Source organism: Siphateles boraxobius, unplaced genomic scaffold (assembly GCF_051911475.1).
Source record: "Siphateles boraxobius isolate OS27281-9 unplaced genomic scaffold, OSU_SipBor_1 77, whole genome shotgun sequence".
Taxonomy (NCBI): Eukaryota; Metazoa; Chordata; class Actinopteri; order Cypriniformes; family Leuciscidae; genus Siphateles; species Siphateles boraxobius.
In genome coordinates this window covers 9,658,992-9,678,553 of record NW_027509205.1, presented here as the reverse complement: position 1 = coordinate 9,678,553, position 19,562 = coordinate 9,658,992, and the positions used below count along the sequence as shown (strand labels likewise).

The following is a 19,562-nucleotide window of genomic DNA, read 5'->3' as shown; positions in this document are numbered from 1 at the left end:
CTTTAATGATGGTCTCTTGGATGAGTCCACATGTTTTGATAGGAAGGCATAATAAACCACAGATTCATAGTGGCTCAAGATGACAAATCTAATGGCTCACTTGAAAAAAAGAGGTTGCTTTACCCAAATTGGCAGGCAAATCTTGCACTGGGTGAGTTTCAGAGACAGTTGAATGCACAGATTGTCACAGATGCCTAGGGGGGAGGAGGTCATTAAGCATGCATGGTTGTCATGCTGTGTCAGAGGAAGAGCTTGTTGGATTTATACCCCAATGTACAATGAGCTTTATCACCACCCCCAAGCCTTTCTTCCAGTGAGGCATGGCGAATGAGGGTAGATACATGTTGAGGCACGTGGACAGACAAACATCCCGACTATGCTACTCCCAGATGCTCCACATAGCCGGAATGCTGTTCTTTTTCCACAACATCTGCCGGCTGCACATCTTCCCAAAAGACTCGACTGGAATGGACGTCCCACATCAGAGACTCGGTCTGTTGTCGTGATCTCTCTATGAGTTGCAGATGTCATTCGGATGAAGAATTATTTAAAAAAAAAATTTTTTTAGGATTCCCATAACTGTTTGGCTTCTCAGATGTTAAAAGACATGAATGTTATTCAACCAAGATTTAAAACTGGTATAAAATAATAAAATTAATTGAAAGTACAGTGTTCCAAACAATACAAGGAAACTATCAGGGTGGATACAAACTGAATTTATCAGTGATTCACAGGCTGTATGTTACATGACATCATTTGATCTATATCTATTGGACCTTCCTTAAAAATAAGCGGTATTCCATGCATCATTCTTGGTCATGATTCATGTTTGGCAAGGAGGTATAGCTACTTTTCTTTTGACAGGATTTTTCTTAAAGTCAGCAACAGCCGGGCACACTTAATAGTAGTAGGCTACGCTTCAGTGGGAGCTGTAAAATCTTTAAGAGCTGTGTATCTTGTTCAATGTACAAGTTCAACAGTGGGATTTATTAGAGGGTGAAACAAAAAGCGCTAAAATAAAATGTAGAAAATGTGCAGAAGAGTAAGACGAATATAGGCTGGTGTGTAGTGCCACCCAGTGGCCAAGACACTTTGATGGAATAAATTAGATATTTTATGTTTTGTGTCTCTGGAAAATAGTGATCTATGATACTGTATTATGTTGGATATTAATATTTTTGTCTATTTGTTAATGAGGCAAGTGGCATATTGTTAGTAGTGTTATTATATTTGAATGTAATAATCATTGTATGTAATGGGGTCATTATTCAGTATTTCCATGAATTAGATGTAGCCTACATTTTAGACATCCTTGTTTCATTAAAACTTTTGTCATTTATCATTTATTGTTTTTTTATTTTATTTTAATTTAATTTAATTTATACCTATTACAGTTTTAGTTTAGTTTACTTCAGCTAAGCTTATTTTAAGGTTGAATTATTTCTAATTTTCATTTACATTTTTTTTAAGTTTAAGTTTTTCTATCTAATATTTACAGTGGATAACAAACACCTCTGTTAAAACAGCTCGTTTTTTATGTCATATCAGAACTTTTATATGTTTAATGTAGAATTTACAACCTACGCCACTTAAAACCAAAGTGACACATTTCAGAGAGAATTTAAAACAACAACAACAACAACAACAATAACAACAACAACAACAACAACAACAACAACAACAACAACTTGGAACAACTAACTGCACAAGGAGTCACATAACTGTTTGGATAGGAGTCTATCAGCTTGCCACACAAAAAACAGCTGTTTTAACAGACTTTTTTATATAGGCCTACACTGTATTTTATTGTATATCAGATTTATTTATAACAAGAATGAGTTTTGTTGTGAGGAACGTGGAAAAAGTGTAAATTGTTTTATTTACATTTTTAAAGCACATCTCTGATATTTCAGAAAAAGATCACCACCCTCCAAATGTTGAGAGAGAACTAAGATTTTTAAAAGTATTTAATAATTATTCAATTTGTCATTTTTTATTTTTATACTTTCGACATGTAAGTGCCTTAAATGCTTTAACATGCTGAAATATTGTAAAGCCCAGGCCACTTCTTACACATTATTATATATAACATATTTTAATTTATATAATATATTATAATAGGTACAAGCATAGTTAAGGCCTATTTACAATACAGCAGCCTATGTCTGTCTGTTTCTGGTTGGTGCTCAAAGTGTACATGCATAAATGAGTGCAAGATATACACAAAATAAGAAAATGGCACATTCAGAGACATAGGCCTATTACCTTAGCTGTTTTTCTGGGATGTATGGAACAAAAGTTCAGGACTCCTTTTCCTGCTGTTAGTGAGGCGGATTTTCCAAGCTTCAGATAATCCCAGAGATGTGTTTGTCTGTTCCTTGGACTGTGACATTAAACTTCCTCCTGGATAAAAGACATGTGAATTTAAGAAGGCACAAAAAGACCCACAAAAGGAAACTCCCCTCTTTCAATCACGATTAGTGTTGTTTGAACTGATTTTACAAATGTATTTTCCCCCCATATAATTAGAAAAACTGTTTTATTTCACTCATTAAGTCTTTACTAGTTTAAATTAATGAAGAGTTGAGAACAGTACCGTTGGCAACTACCAACATGCAATGCGATAATTTATATTGACCACTAGATGGACCCATGTCATCTTTGTAAGAAAAGAGACAAAAGAACCCGAAGATGAACAAAGAAATAGAGAAAAAGAAACAGCGAAACTTAATTACACAGCTACTCTATGTAAATTACATATCAGTCTTAACATGATCAATAACTGTACAGCTCCTTCCTGATCTGTTTGTTTGGGCTGTATGAAACAAAAGTTCAGGACTCTTTTTCCTGCCGTTAGTGAGGTGGATTTTCCGAGCTTTAGATAATTCCAGAAATTACGTGTTTCTGTTCATTGGACTGTGATATTAAACTTCAACTTCTAAACTTCATTAAAAATGAAACTCCCCTCTTGTCATGTATCAGCTTGTTAAAAAAAAAGGTGCATTCATTTCAAAATTACAAAAAGGCACATTTTTAGCCAACTAAACGTACTTCACAGGTGTCAATAACTAACTAACTACAATAATTTTGGTTTTAATGTTGTTTATTGTTATTTTTATTACTATATATATAAGTAGCCTAGTAGGTTTTACTCTTTGTTGTGTTCTTCATCCATCATATCATTCATCCATCCATCATGTTTATCATTGATGCTAAAGAAAAACATACAATACAAACTAAAGCAATAGATGTATTACCACATGTGAATTTTAAAACTTCATTATTTCATTGCAACAAGTATTCAGCGAAAAACAATTCTTCATATAGGCTAGTCAATTAATAGGCATACAAATGAATTACTATGAGCCATGAAGTAAGAGCCAAGATGGCTGAGTGGCGGGATCAGTTTCCACCGAATGAGGGGAAAAATGGTAATCTGTAAACTGAGCCGCGCATGCGCATGCCCCCAGTGCCGCGTAGGGCTTTGAGTTTTTTGGACTCCTGTCGAGGTGGGTGACGTCATGCAGCAGTCCAGTAGAGGCTCCACTTTCCCCCCTCACTTAAATTGTAACCACCAGCATCAGAAGCGGTGGGGCACAGAAGAGAGGAGCATTTTTATTTTATTTTTGCAGCGAGGACCGCTAACTGACGATCTTGTATTTTTATTATCCTGATTTTGCAAAAGGAATAATTTTATCACAGAGAAGACCGCTTTGATTTTAAGGCTTTTAAAAAAAGGCACCATAAGCCTCTATTTGCATGCTGTTAATCAGTAAGCAACATACATGACCGTGCCATTGTACAACACCTCGCCTTTTTAGGCTGGAAAAGCCTTTATATATATTTTAATGATACATTCTCTACCGTGCATATTGTCTGCTCAGCTACATTTTCTAGCGTGTCGGAGGGCGCAAGAAACAACAGACCACGGCGGACAATTGTGAGGTTTGGATGAGGTGTTCGAATCCAGCTTTACGTGAACAATTGTGATATTTTCATAGGCAATGCCATCTTACAATGCAAACATGCTGGCTGTTGGATTGCTCTACCTGGGAGTAGTTTTTGCAATAGAGGTTGTAGATCCCACCAGAGCCATTGAAGGTGAGTAACCACGTTTAAACGTGTTATTTTGTCCCTGCATGCATCTGGAAGACAGTCTCTAAAGTTTTCAGACATGGCCTGGTAATAGTGACCAAGCTACAGTACGTGCAGGCTGCTGCTTTCGACACCCACTATGTGGGCAGCAGTATGTGATCATTTCAGGTTAGGGGATTGATTTTGAATAAATAAATAAATAAATAGCCTTGCCGTGTAAAGTATTTGCACAGTTTTGTTATCACCTGTGCTGTGATTGCTACATATGTCCTTGTTATCATCATCCAGACTCGCGCTTTTTCATTATGAAACATTCGCATTATCAGCATTTGTGCACACAATCTACAAATCGACCGGTTTTTAACGCGTTTGTGCCATTGGGGACATATCGGAGATGTTGGAGTTGAGTTATATTGCAAAAAGCTTCAATAGGCCTGTGCATTCGCTGTAGTCGTTTAAGAATTCAAACGCCTGTCAAATGTTATTCTCGTGCTTGCTTGAATTGTTACAGTATGAGTGAAAGCGGGGCTCGTCACAGGTCTATTTGCATGCAGTGGACAGGCTCCATATTCCCGCATTCTTAGCGGTCTATTCAAGTGCACGGATAGGCACCAGTGCTTCGTTATCGCCAACAAAAGATTCTTTTGCGTTTGTTTTGCGTGACGCGAACACCATAATCTGAGACAGATATATACCATCAGGAATCTAAAATCAGTTCATGTTTTTGCACTCCTATATTTAGCCCAGGTTTGTAACCTACAATTAGTTTATTTAGGTAATTTGAATCCGAGTATACACTTAAATAGTTTTGCTTCAGGACCCAGATTTTGACATTGACACTTTTATTTATTATACAAAATAAAACAAAATATTGTTATTGTCAAAAATTAAAAAAATTTGTTGTTGCTATTATTAAATAATAAATGGTACAAACTATGTTTATACTGCAAATTAACCTGTATTTAATGTTTTTCCATTGAATATTTCTTAGTAATTTTTATTGAATAGTATTTTTTTTTCAAGAATTAAAGCATGCCACAAAACAAATCTGTGTTAAATGTTTTGCACCATAAAACATGATTGGACACTGATTTTGATATCAACTACAAAAGATTTGAGTAGCGTTTGTCCTCCCTTTTTAATGTTGACAAGCCTATTGACTGTGCACTTTTATTTGGTTTGTTACATTTTAATATTTGCATCTAGCATTCTGTTTTCCCTTCTGTCAGACCACTGACCCTTTGAGTTGTAACCCACCAGTTGAGAACCACCAAGGTAAATTATAGTATGGTTGTCTTTGTCTGATACATCTGATTGTTCCAAGGCAGTTTTATGTGTTTTAAGTGGGCTAAATGTTTTTAAAATACCAAAGAGCTTGACCTAGTTATTCCTTTTTATAGCTTTTGTTTTATAGTTTGTGATGTTAACAATAACGTCCCACATAAATGCGGTGTCTACAAAGCACACCGGATGCCTTTTGAATAAATACTCCAGATAGTTTTCTGTGACATCTGTATAAATTATGCAACAATCCTTTTTAGTAGGGCGCAGAAAGATGGCCTACAAATGGCCCACGTTTTGAATTATGCAGATCTAAATGCAATGCTCATGGCAGAAAAATAAGTGCATATGTAGGCCTGATCAGAAATCATTTAGGTAGTACATCGCATTTTAACTGCAAAAAATTATTTTGATTTGTATTAAAGTGATAGTTCACCCAAAATTTTTATATTTATATTAATTCTCATGTCATTCCAAGCCTATTTGACTTTATTATCTTTGTGTAATATTCTCATTAAATATTTACAATATGAAAGCCAGTGATGTTCAGTGTTGTTTTTGGAGTGCATTGATTTTATTGTATGGACAAAAAAATGACACCCGTAACACCAAAAAGAACATATTTAGTTATTATGATTATCTCTTTAAATCATTACATTAATCTGTAATCTTCAGTTACTTAAGGAAACATTCATGTAATTTATATGACTGTTGAATCAATGAGATATTAATAATTGTGTCGCAAGTCATGTGATGTAGTCGTTCAACTTGTCTATTCTGCACATTTGACCCACGTGCAGCCACCTCAGACAGCCTGTCAGATGATTTTACTGTTGCAGATGAGTCGCCTCTGCTGATCTCTGATAATAGATTTAGTTGCGACCACAAAAAATGAACCAAATGAACCTCAGGAGACCTCAGATGAACCGTTATCTTGTCTAGACAGGATTTGATGCCCGAGGTATATGGGTATTTTTATTATACGGGAATTTAAAGATTACTCTCATAAACAAATATTCTATATTTGAACACTCCTCATTCATGAAACTAATGAGATGAGATTTTCTTGGCATGGAATGAGAGTAGTATGTTGGTTTTATGCTATGTGAATGACCTGGGAATTTGTCTGCTCTGTGAAAAATGAGGAGGAAGTGATCTGGTGGACAGAGGCAGGGTGGAGGTTCTTGTATTGTATTATCTTGCTCCACCTCCACCCTCTCTGGAACATCTGGATAGAGCAGAGCCATTAGTCTAGACCACCTCATAACTAACTTCAAGGGAGGAATAGGAAAGCACCGCAGACCATTAGTGATCAGCCTTGCAGTGCAGGTTTGGGAGTATGTATCTGCAGAGGCATTGCCTCACTGTTAGATCACATTTTGGCATGTAATGCTAGCACTGATTTAATGTACATGTTAGCATTTGGCTTCATGGAATGCAGAGTGACCCTTGCAGTGGTTCAGGGCAGGCGTAGGTGGTGAGTGGGCCCGAGCTGGAATCAGTCTACTGTCAATGACTACAGCAGGAACTCGTGGCTTTGTGTGGATCACTGTTGAAACAGGAGAACTGATGCTTTTTCAGTGTTGGAGTAGACCAGTTTTTTTGCTTTAGAAGTGGGCGATATGACGAAAATCTTATATCAAGATATGAGTAATTTTATTTCACAATAGAACAAAAACTCAAATGAATAGATGCACATGAAACACTTTGAACTTCAAACACTAGAAATAAGAAATACTACATACGTTGTATAAAGTAATCAAATGTATATAAAAACACTGCATAGTCTTCTTCACTGTGTAAATTATACATTTATTTTGATCAAAGTTACAAAAGTGATTCAATTAAGAGTAGTGAGAGATTTTCTTTTTTTTGTTGTTTGATTACAAGGGCTGAGTATTGACACAAATGTAACAATTCGATTTTGATTCACAAGCTTGCAATTCGATTCGATTTCGATTCAATATTGATTATTTTGGATATCAGATGTACGATACATGGCAAATTTTCTCAAGGAAAACAAATTTCTTAACTAATGCTGTAAACTATGTTAGTCAGTTGTAGCCTACTAGGCTTCGTTAGCCTACTATAATATTGAAGGTAAAAATTAACTGATTTGTATACAAACACTTAAATTACACTTTTATTTTTATAATAATAAAGTTATATGAAATATAAACATTTAAATGGTGGCTATCATAAAAAACTTGCTTGATTTATTCAAACAGGCATTAAATATTGAAGAACATTAAAAATTATAATGAATATGTAATGGTGCATATATTTAGCAAAATGCTAGAGTTCATTTTTCTAGTTGACTAACAAGTTTATGGTCACTTGATATGTTTTTTCTGAGGTAAATGTCACGTTACATGACAATGTTTACAAGTTGTTTTACTGACGTCTTTCCACGGTTGAAACACTGATTGAGCGATTCCATGTGACATGATACGGATTTCAATAAGTTGTACTCTATCTTTTAACACATTCAGATGCTCATTCATGTTTATTTCGCACTGTAACTGATATTATTAAGGCAGAAGAGAAGATCATGTTCGCTCCGCACTGCTGCTTTTCTTGAGCTGAGCTGCGCCAGAGCGATCTCACGTCACAGCGATATTATTAATCGGTATCAAACGTGAATTTCGTAAGAAAATGTATGTAATTTGAAATCTGAGACTTTGTTTCATTTCAATAGTAACAAAGCACAAATATTTATGCGATTTATGGTATACACGCTACAATGTTCCATTCATTCATCCATCAACTGAAAACAGGATGACTAGCCTAATCGATATCGGTTCGTAAAAATGAGAATCGATTAAAATCGAGAAATCAATACTTTTTACCCAGCCCTATTGATTACCGTTAATAATGGCAGCAGGTAAATTTGGATGCTGTCACTTTAAGAGCGACTGTATCGATCCAATATGCTTGTGTATTTTCTTTCTCAAAATTTTACGTTCACTTACGACATAAATGACTGTGTTGACTTGCAAAGACATGGTTACTTTAACACATAGGTATATGTTTTTAACCGTTCGAGCCCAATTGACCCTTCGCAAAGACCCTCCCCCCTTAGTTACTGTCGCCATGTCCGACAAGCTACGCCGCTCTAGCGCACACACCATGTTCTCACACAGTGAAAAATACATTGAGGATCAGAGAGAAGACTGACAATACGCTGACAGACAGGACAGACCAGGTTACTTTTCGGTTACTTTTGATATGAAACATATTAAACAAAGTCTCACCTTTCAAATTTGGTCATTTTTAAAAAGAAATTTAAACAATAAATACCGTTTTGTAGCTCTTTAATGTGTCGCGACAGATCGCTGTAGAGCCTCAGTTAAATCTGCTCATGAACCGATCATCTCTTCCTTCTAGTTCATTTATAGCATCAAATAAACATGAATGAACATAAGAAGGAATGTTTTAACCGCTGAAAGGCGTCAGTATATTCAGTTTTTCAAGTTCAAATCCTCCCATGTTAATCTACTAACTCTCCTGACTGCTTTGTCGGACAAAATGGCGGATGGCGAAGTATGATTGGTTAGATCACCTGTCAATCAAGCTCCCTGCGAAGGGTCAATTAGTTAGCAAAAACACTCAGTTCAGTTCTATAGTTTACTTAAAAACGTTTTAAAACAATAAGCTTTCGTGACTGTGTAGCACAGCAACATCACGTGAGCGATAGTCCAAAATCTCAAATTTCTTCTGGTTAATCATGTCTACTGGTATATTGCCCACCCCTATTTAGGACGTGTCTGTAAATACAGGAATTGAAAAAAATATTATTATTATTTTTTTTTTTTTACTTCTCAATTTTGTTTTTGTTGGTATTGGCAAATTTTTCATTCATAGTTTAAATTTTATTTTATTAAGTTAATTTTATTTTTAGTATTTTTTTGGAACTGTTATTATAATATTTATTACTATTATAGTATTTATTAATATTTTGAATTAGCTTTTATTTACAGTTTTCATTTTAAAGGGGCATTTGGCAACTCTAGCTATTGCTTCGCTGATTTTCACTTTTGTTGTCGTATGTTTTCTCAGCGAGCTCCCCCTACAGCTTTGAGGCGTATATTTCACAACAATGTCGTAAAAAAACTCACTTGCGGCCCCTCCTCCCCCTTTCTACCGCTGCTCATGTGCGTTTGTTATTATTGCCAACTTTATCGTGTGGAGCTATGTCTACCGAGGCGGGTAATACATCATACACATTGAGGGCGGCATGTGTGTTTATGTCGAATTGCCGTAAAGCAGTTTGTGTTTCTCGCTCGTTCTCGCTTCTCACGGGGACTCACCGGGACGTTAGTCCTCATGTTGCAAGGTTGGTTTTCCGCCTAGGAATGCTGGGGGGGGCGGGGAAAGTCACCATTCTCACCAGAACAGGTTATTAAACCATCCAAATGATTTCTAAATGGTTTTATTAAGTTTAAATAGTTGCCGGCCTTTAATTTCAATGTAAGTTTTAGTAATTGTATGTATTTATTTTTTTAGGTTTTTAAAAATATTTCTCTTTAGATTTTATTTGTTTTTAAGTTTTAGTCATGGTAGTACTAACAAACTTATTTTATTTCATTTAGTTGGATAAGTTTTTTATGTAATATTTGTTATTTTTTTCAAGCTTTATTTCAATTATCAAAAACTATTTGCAATAGGTTTAGTTGAGAATAACAATACTGATTTTAGGGCTGCCAAAGTTAATGAGCAAACTGGTATAATAAAAAAAAAACGTTTACCGCTTAAATTTCTCAGCACTGTCTTAGTGTTATTAGTTGTTGTTTTTTTAGAACATGTTAGTTTAGTTTCAGTTTTTTCTGGTTGTTTAATTTTTACTTAGATGTTTTCATTTAGTTTTCTTCAACAATATTAACACTGATCGTAACAAACCAATCTTTTTGTCCTCTGCTTTGATCAGTGCATTATCTTATGTACACACCTGTCTTTGTGGCTCAGATACTCAGGAGGTTTCTACAATCCTCTTATAGTCTGAGATAAATCCATGAATCCGCCCACATTCATACATTAATACATCTACTCATACATTCAGTTTTCATTCAACCATTCGTTTCTCCCACACCATCTTTGCCCCATTTGATGAATGAATAGAGCTACATAATAAACCTCGTGGTAACATTCTCATTCAGGCTTGGATTTCTTTTTTTGTCGTTAGTAGCAAAGTCTGTTATGTAACCTTTATTTGAAGTGAACACTGCACAGCAGATTTTCAAATATAAGGAATATTCCAGGTTCTATGCATCTGTTATGTACTGTCAGTGCTGTTTGATGTGCTGGTTTTTGAGGTCGCAAAATGGCGAATTCTTATAGCTTGTGAATATTATTTAGGTTATGCATGAATATTTTAACATTTAACATATTACTGTTTCTATATAAATTAGTGTATAATGTGTATAAATCCAGAGATCAGGCTTGTAGCTGGGTATTTGCTCATTTCCAGGTCAAAACTGATATTTAAAATGTCAGCCTTATGATTAGGAATGCATTTTTTTACTTAAAGAAACAGTGGATATACGGAACTACGGAAAAGTAGGTTTGAATTACTCAAAAAAATAAGCTTTTGCTTCCGGACATTTGTCTTTTTCATTTTTAAAAAAAATAATTTTGCCTGTGTTAATGCCAACTGCATACATTTAGGCAGAAGTGTGTATTTTTATTTGAACACATCTATTAATATCAATCTATTATCTAATATTCTATAAATCTATTTTACACTAGGAATGCAAAATAGTTACACTTAGGGCCTTAAGCACAAAAATGTCCCCATTAAAAGTTAAAACTGCCATTTTGGCAATTTAATTATAAAATGCAGTCTTTGTAACAGGCTTTCATTCTGTTGGCAAAGCTTAAAATAAAAATGTATTTATATATATTTTTTTTACAAGATTTTACCGTACAATTTTCTCAGGTTTGGCCTATAAAGCAAATACATAATTTTTTCCTATTTTCTGCTTCTGCTTTATTATAGAGCTGCATACATTATGCAGTTAAAGTTTTGGGGATGTGTTGGTTTGTATGTGTGTGTTCTAGGGGTGTAACGTTTCGAATTACTCGCACTTTTGTTTTTGTCACGGCTTTAGAGTTAGGTTTTGGTACAGTTCGGTATGCGCTATGTTTAGGGAAAAAAGGACTACTGTCAAATAAATATAAAGAAAATAAGAACAAATAATCAAAACTACCAGCAACAGCGTGAATTAATAAAGTAGAGCAAAGGCACAAATAAAATAAACAGTGCTTTTCAAATTTTTTAGGTATCTACAGTAATTTTCAGGTACAGAAAAATGTATAAAGTAATCAAATATAAAACAACATTGCATATAATCTGTATAATTTTTTTTAAAGATTAATCATTATTAAAGTTACAAAAGCTATTTAGTCAAGAGCAGTGAGTGATTTCCTTGTCTTTTGTTGTTTGATTTAACCTTACGCAGGAATATTTGTCTGCTGTCACTTTAAGACACAATGCACAGATTCAGTACACTGATACTGATACAAATGCATTGTCTTTATCGACTGTTTACATTCACTTAAAGGGTTAGTTCACCCAAAAATGAAAATTCTGTCAGTATTTACTCACCCTCATGATGTTCCTACCCCGTAAGACCTTTGTTCATCTTCGGAACACGAATTAACATATTTTTGATGAAATCTGAGAGCTGGATCACTCCTCCATAGGCTTCTTCAGGGATTGAAACTTGCCAGCCCCGAAAAGTTATTAAAGACATCGTTAAAATAGTCCAAGTGACTACAGTGGCTCAATCTTAAGTTTATCAAGCGACGAGAATACTTTTTGTGCGGATAAACAAACAAAAATAACGACCTTATTTCAACTATTTATTTCCTTCTCTGTGGGCCTTGAGTCAGTTCAAAGTGTAATACCGTAGAGCTACGTCACACGTAGGCTCACTATTGGCAGATGTATAACAACAGAAGCTTACGCTATTACACTAGTGAACTGACTCGAGGCCCACAGAGAAGGAAACTAATAGTTGAAATAAAGTCGTTATTTTAGTTTTTTTTGCACACAAAAAGTATTCTCGTCGCTTGATAAACTTAAGATTGAGCCACTGTAGTCACTTGGACTATTTTAACGATGTCTGTAATAACTTTTCGCGGCTGGCAAGTGGAGGAGTGATCCAGCTCTCAGATTTAATCAAAAATATCCTGAACGAAGGTCTTTCGGGGTTGGAACAACATGAGGGTGAGTAATTACTGAAAGAATTTTCATTTTTGGGTGAACTATCCCTTTAAGACATAAACTACTATGTTTGCTAGGTTACTTGCCAAGTTTGGCAAGTTGACATGAATTTTTCCGTTCAAGTGCAAGACTTGAAGCGGACTCAACATTTGCCCGCTGTCTGAGATGTGGTTTTACGTGTGCTTGCGAGTTTTCATTAGCATTTTCTTGCGCTTGAAAGTTTAAATTGTAAAGGCTTAAATGAGTTTAGTTTAAACACAGATAGCATCGTGTGCTGTGCAGGTCTCACCTGCTCTAGAGTGCTATCAACAACCGGGTGATGACGGCGTAAATGACTGGTCATATTAGAGCATATGCCATTCGCATTGAACAAGGTTAAGGTGAAGCCAGAATGCGTAACTATCGACAGAAACATATATTAGCTGAACTCTGTCTGTCTGTCTGTTTTATGCGTTGTTATTTTTAATAAACCATATTATAGAAATGCATCGCCATATTTTAGATGAATCGTGGTGAAAGTGCGTACCGTGTGTGGAGAATGGTGTGGTCCGATTTTTTAATTTTTTTAATTTTTTTACTGTAAGTGTGTAGGCCTACTTAAAAAAAATTGTGTGCGTGCAATTTTTGAGAGAAAGATTACTGTCCGTATAGCCTAACTTGAAATTAACCAGGAACCTTCCTTTTTAGCTTATTCCCGGCGTTGACCGAAAATCTGATTCTCAACAGTTTATTTTTGTCGGAAAAGCACAATGTAATAGCATTAGATTGCTCAGCTGGATTCTTACCACCCAGGGCCTGAGGAGGCTCTAATCTCCCTCTTTTAACCTCCCCTCATCCTAGGAAACACGGGAGACTCCTCTGGGACTGAGGGCTAAACCTGGATTTGCATAACGGACTAGATATCGCATGGTTCCTCCTTGTGTGAGAGGTTTGGAGCTGTGGATGAAAGGATTTTGTTGATGGTATTGAGTTAAATATGCTGTAATTGGTGTTTTTGGCTTGCGGTATTAATGTTTACCGTATTTAACTGCTACACCCAGGAGGACATGGCTGCATGTAGCAAAACACAAGTAGGTGGGTGCTGTTGATGTGTCAGTGACAGGAAACATAAGCGAGTGGTTAGCAAGTGCTTCTGTCAACTACTAGGTTATTTTTGGTGGGATGTCATGATTATCGCAAACATGGGATGTTGTGTGAAGTGTTTGGCTGTTTCTTTAGAGTCTGAGTATGAAGATCTGATGATGTTGAAGGTTCTAAATGGATTGCCTTATTTCTTCCTCACATGAGGCGCAAACAAGGCTGCTCAAATGTTGAGGCCAATTGTCATGTTGTCTAAACATCCCACACTCACGCACTAGAATTCTTATATCTTTCTCTATTTTTACCTTTTTAATGTCTCTCATTCACTCTTTTGTATATTCTACCAGTCAAAAGTTTGGGATCTGTATGATTTTTTTGTTTTTGAAAGAAGTCTCTTATGCTCACCAAGACTTTGTTTATTTGATTAATTACAGTAAAAGCAATAATAGTTACAAGTTCAAGTTATTTTCTTTTTTAGTATATTTTAAAATGTAATTTATCCCTGTGATGTCAAAGCTGTCTTCAGTGTCACATGATCATTCTAATATGCTGATTTATTCCTCAAGTAAAATTTCTGATTATTATCAATGCTGAAAACAGTTGTGCTGCTTAATATTTTTAAAATTTCTGATTATTATCAATGCTGAAAACAGTTGTGCTGCTTAATATTTTTAAAATTTCTGATTATTATCAATGCTGAAAACAGTTGTGCTGCTTAATATTTTTGTGGAAACCTTGATGCATTTAGTCAGGATTCTTTGATGAATAGAAAGTTCAAAGAACTGCATTTATTTAAAATAGACCTAATTTTTAATTAATCCAAATGAAGAACGCATTTAATTAATTTTAATGATTATATTTCAGCCCTAATTTAATGCCCTAATTCCTTTCCAAAAAAAAAAATTTGTTAAACGCATACATCATTTTTTTTGTTGTGCTGCACTTTTCTGCACAGTGAAAGTGAATAGGAACCAAACTATATATATGTATGAGTATGTATAAAGCACCATAAAGTTATATTAAAAGTAGTACATATCACTTGTGTGCTATATTTTCCAGGCTTATGAAGCCAATCAAATATACAATCTTTATTCCTTTTTTTGTAATTTTAGGAGCACAAAAACCCTCTCCCTTTGTTTTCAGCGGTTACAATAAAATCACATGGCTTTGGAAGGTGTAGGGCTTTAGTAAATCATGATTCATGAAAGAACTTTTATTTAGTCAGCTTTTGTCTTGTTTTAACGCTCCTCATCGTCACTCTCATCTGGCTGTCAGAGAACTGCTCATGTATGAATGCATTTAAATTACAAATAATCTTTGGTGCTGTGACTAAAGTCTGTCTGCAACACACCTAGAGCCGTATCTATGCATCTTTTCAGAATATTTCAAGTTACTCATCCTGGAGATGGACAACAGTTACTGGAAATGTACAATTGGCGGTCATGAATGACTGGGGCCTTCATTGTGCCCTTAGCACTGAGTTGCAATCAGTCATTGTGTTGTTTATATGAAATGACCGGTATTAGGAAAGAAACAGGTGTTCTGTGGACATCAAACCTGCCCTTTAATAGTTTCATGGGTAGTTCACACCTGGGAACTTGCCTGGGCAGCTCCTACAATCTCAGCAAATCCTGTTCACTGATCCATGTGTCAGATATAAAATATTTTATTAAGGCTAGAAATCCATTGTGATAGCTTAATGAATACAGTGGGCATGCATGTTTAACTGAAAGGAAGACTAAACAAATAATAGCTACTTATGTTAAAAGAGAATCAGTTGATCAATATGAGGAGCAGGGTGAGACCTTTCATGAATAGATTATTTATGAGGGCAGAGGGTAGCCACAATGTAGCACTTTAATTATTATTTTAGTGAAAAGGTTTTGTTTTCCGATTATATTTATTGTTTTTTCCATTTCAAATTACAGGTAAAAGAATCCAAACCAAATCTCACAGAGTAAAGGAAGATATAAACCATTAATCTGTGATTTAACAATAACAATAATACGTGGGCATTAAAATCTTTTTTTATTGAAACAAAATATAAATATTTGATTTAAAACTTAAAAAATGTAAATAAACTGCTGAAAGGACAAAAACTTGAAATGAAAAATGAAAGCTAATAATAAATAATGAAACTGAAAATATGAAAAAATATAAAATAATAAAATCAAAACATTAATAAATACTATAATAGTATATATAATGCTAAAATAACACTGCCTGTAGCCATTGAGTATATACTCAGTTCTCATTAGCCATAAGAAACTAGATTTTCTATAATATCAGACATCAATTTTGGTCATAATGAGGGAACATCAAAAGCAGAAAAACAGCTGCCAAGTGGTTACAGGGTTGGCAAAGAATACATTTCCAGTTTCAGATCACTGATACATAACTGATCAATGTTTGGCTAGTCTAGACCACCTGTACAACCTGGTATCTGGAAGCCATCTTTAAGATTTTGGGGTGTTCACTCCTTATACATTTTTTAAAAAATTAACTGGCCATTCAAACCTTTCATTTCCTCATTAGAAAATATAACTTATCGGGTTTAGATATGGCAGCCGTAATATAGAAGTTTAGCCATGTACTGTATATACGTCCTGGAAAGGGACCTTACCTTCTCAAATATGGGTACAAATTTTGCTTTGGTGTTTGTTTAAATTAGGGGGTAATAATGAATCCACATTTTCAAGGTATCATCATAAAACATACCGAAGCAAGATCTTTATGAAAACCATGCAGGCAGAAAATGAGCAGAAATGTGTTCATATCATGTGCACGTCTGGCGGTCACTTACAGTCAGAATGACCACATCATGTGTGAGTAGCAGGCCAGTACCCTGTTATTCACAAAGCTCTCTTGTTTGACAGTATTGTCCTGTTGTGTGTGTCTGCACGCTTCAGTGTGTAAGTACACTCAATGTGTTTTTGAGGCCCTTTTCTACATTTCGAAGAAGATGGACCCCCGACCTGCTCAGTATGGTGTTCCTCAAACGGGTCACTGGACTGTGTTTGACACTGGCGTTCAACATAAAAATAGAGCTCAATGAACAGAGGATGTAGCCTAATTGCTCTTCCCTTTACCCTCATGTTAACACATATCCCTTCCAAGGGGTACTGCAGTGTTGTGCTGAAAAGCTGGCAAAATGCAGTGGTAAGAACTATCTTGTCCCTGTAGGTTTCTTCGACTCTCTCTTTTGGAAGCCTCGTTCCTAGTGGCGGTGACTCAATTGGTGGATGTTGCTTAGTTTATGTATAGTGGCTTGTAGTCAGTGTTCAATTTTATATACACACAGTACCATTCAGAAGAAATACATGATGAATACATATGATTTGATTTGAATTTTATTACAATTTAAAATAACTGTTTTCTGTTTTAGTATGTTTTAAAATGTAATTTATTCCTGTGATGGCAAAGCTGGATTTTGAGCATTATTACTCCAGTCATCAGTGTCACATGATCCTTCAGAAATCATTCTAATATGCATATTTGGTGCTCAAGAAACGTTTATTAATTATTAATGTTGAATACACTGCATTTAGCTTCCACTGTCACCTGCAGGTCTGTGAGGCAGATGGAAAGTTCCTAAAGGGAGGAGAGCAGTGCAAGCTGATGAGAACCAGTCTTGCAACTGATCTCTCATTTTCTTTCTGTCATCCCCCCCCCCCCCCCCTCTCTTTGCCTGTTTTATCTGTATTTTATGTTACAACTTCTAATTACAAACAGGATTTTCAGGAATTTCCCTGACACTGCATGACAGAGAATTAAAAGATTATGTAGCAGCGTTTGGTGAAACATCCAGAAATGTTCTGCACTGTAATAAGAGCCAGCCTGATATAATTGTCATTTTGAGCAAAAATCTCGACTTAGTTCCAGAATTATATTGTGGGCTCCAAAGACCCGAGGTAAACCCGAGAACTCGCCTTTTACAAGCCCATATCCTCCTCACAGAGGACGAGTCTGCAGATGAAATCAATTAAAAGGTGCTGGAATGTGTGGCCAAGGTCTGGAGCTGATTTGGAGGGGCGTTGCGCTGTGCGGGGGGAAGTTGAGACTGAGGGGCTGAAACTGGGTCACAATTCTTACTATGGCTGCCTGGGTATCGATACAGTTGTCCCGATTAAATTCCGAATTGATTCTCGATTAATTCAATTCTTGATTTTCGATTTGATTAAATGGATTCAATGATTCAATTTTCACTGTAAAAGTAATAAATTAATAAAATAGTTATTGTTTTTGACCCATGTATCTTCCTTGTATTGTAATAAATAAGGTTATGACACCCAAAATTTTAGATGCCAGTTAAATTGAACAATTCTCGATTCTAATTTCACTACCAAAGGTATTAGGGGTGGCACGGTACATGAGAAAACATCCGAATCGTTCGGTTCGCTTGTCTCGGTTCGGTGCGTGTGTGCGTTGCACGGTTCGACGCATGCGCAATGTAACCTCGTGCCTGTGACCTCAGACAGTGTGTTTACTTTTCGCGCGAAATAAGAGATGTGTGGACAATAGACTTACATATGAGGCTTGTGAATTGGAGGAATTGATGAATAAAATCAAAGTACTGGCTAAGCAACGGCTCCGTATACTTTTCAATCACTCTTGCGGTACTTTGATGCCATAAACCGATCGGTCTGTGCAGCGCCGGTTCAAGTCGAACAAGCCTATATACAGTCAAAGTGAAGTATTGAGTGCTGCAGGTCTCGTCACGTATAGAAATGGCAAGTTGGAGAGATAAGGAAGGCTAACCGGAGTTGGAGAATGCGCCAGCGTCGTGTAAGTCCGGTGTGTGGGAACATTTTGGATTTCATGTTACCTATGATATTTAAATATATACAGTGACACTAAGTTTAGATACGAACTCCAGTCATATGTTTCCAAATACTGCACTTTAATTTCAAGTGAAAAAAATGTATCATTGTTGATACTGTTATTGTGTTGAGGTTGAACTTATGCTTCACTTTATGGTTATGGCCTTTGCTATTGTTATAGCCTCATTATTGGCAATTATGTGTAACATATTTTGACTTATTTAAAAGATAGTGCTTTAAGAGTTCTTCTCTTTTTCTTTTAAAAGATAAACATTTAGTAAGAACTACACCGAAGTTAACAGTTTGATAAATGCAAGTTAATTTTAATCTTTGTGTGCTAAAAATGCACATAAGTCCCTGTAGAGATAGCTATACACATTCTCCTTTTTTGCCAAATAAACAAAAGCATTTCATCAATGTCTTCTCTCTTGCTGTATCAAAATGTCGCCTAGCTTTCCTCAGAGATGATGTCAATAATGTGCTTAAAGTCAGGTCAAATTCAAGTCAAGTTTGTGCATGATTACATGATATAATTTTTTTTAAATACTGTATCCTAAATTGTGGATAATTAAGCTACAGTATAGCCTATATCATATGGTGAAGTACATTTCTGGAGTGTTAAAGATTAAAAGAAAAAATAACAACAAGAACCGTACATAACCGAAAACCGTGACTCTAAAACCGTGATACGAACCGAACCGTGGGTTTTGTGAACCATGCCACCCCTAAAAGGTATATATATACATGCACATTTCAAAGATTATTAAAGACAAGTAAACAGTCATTAATAAAAAAAGAACAAATAATTATACAAGTAATATCATATAATAAATACAATAGAACAAAGATACAAATTAAATAATCAGTGCTTTAGTTTTAAGGTTTTTCAGATAGGTCTAACAGTAGTTTTCAGGTACAGAAAATTAAGTAATCAAATGTAAAAAAGCACTGCAAATAATCTTCACTGTACACATTAGATAAAGGTTAAACCTTATTAAAGTTACAGAAATGTTATTCAGTGAAGAACGAGTCTTTTGTCCTTTGGATGAGATGTTAAACTG

The 19,562-nt window shown here is 35.4% G+C and overlaps 1 protein-coding gene across 1 annotated transcript in view; it reads left to right on the top strand.

The window, feature by feature from the left end:
• The first annotated feature begins 3,528 nt into the window (after window positions 1-3,528).
• lrp1ab (low density lipoprotein receptor-related protein 1Ab) overlaps window positions 3,529-19,562 on the top strand; it is a 123,406-nt gene continuing 107,372 nt past the window's right edge. Inside the window, exon 1 of the mRNA XM_077218756.1 lies at window positions 3,529-4,101. Coding sequence (XP_077074871.1) covers window positions 4,005-4,101 — 97 coding nt within the window. The 5' untranslated portion in view covers window positions 3,529-4,004. The remainder of the gene's footprint in view (window positions 4,102-19,562) is intronic.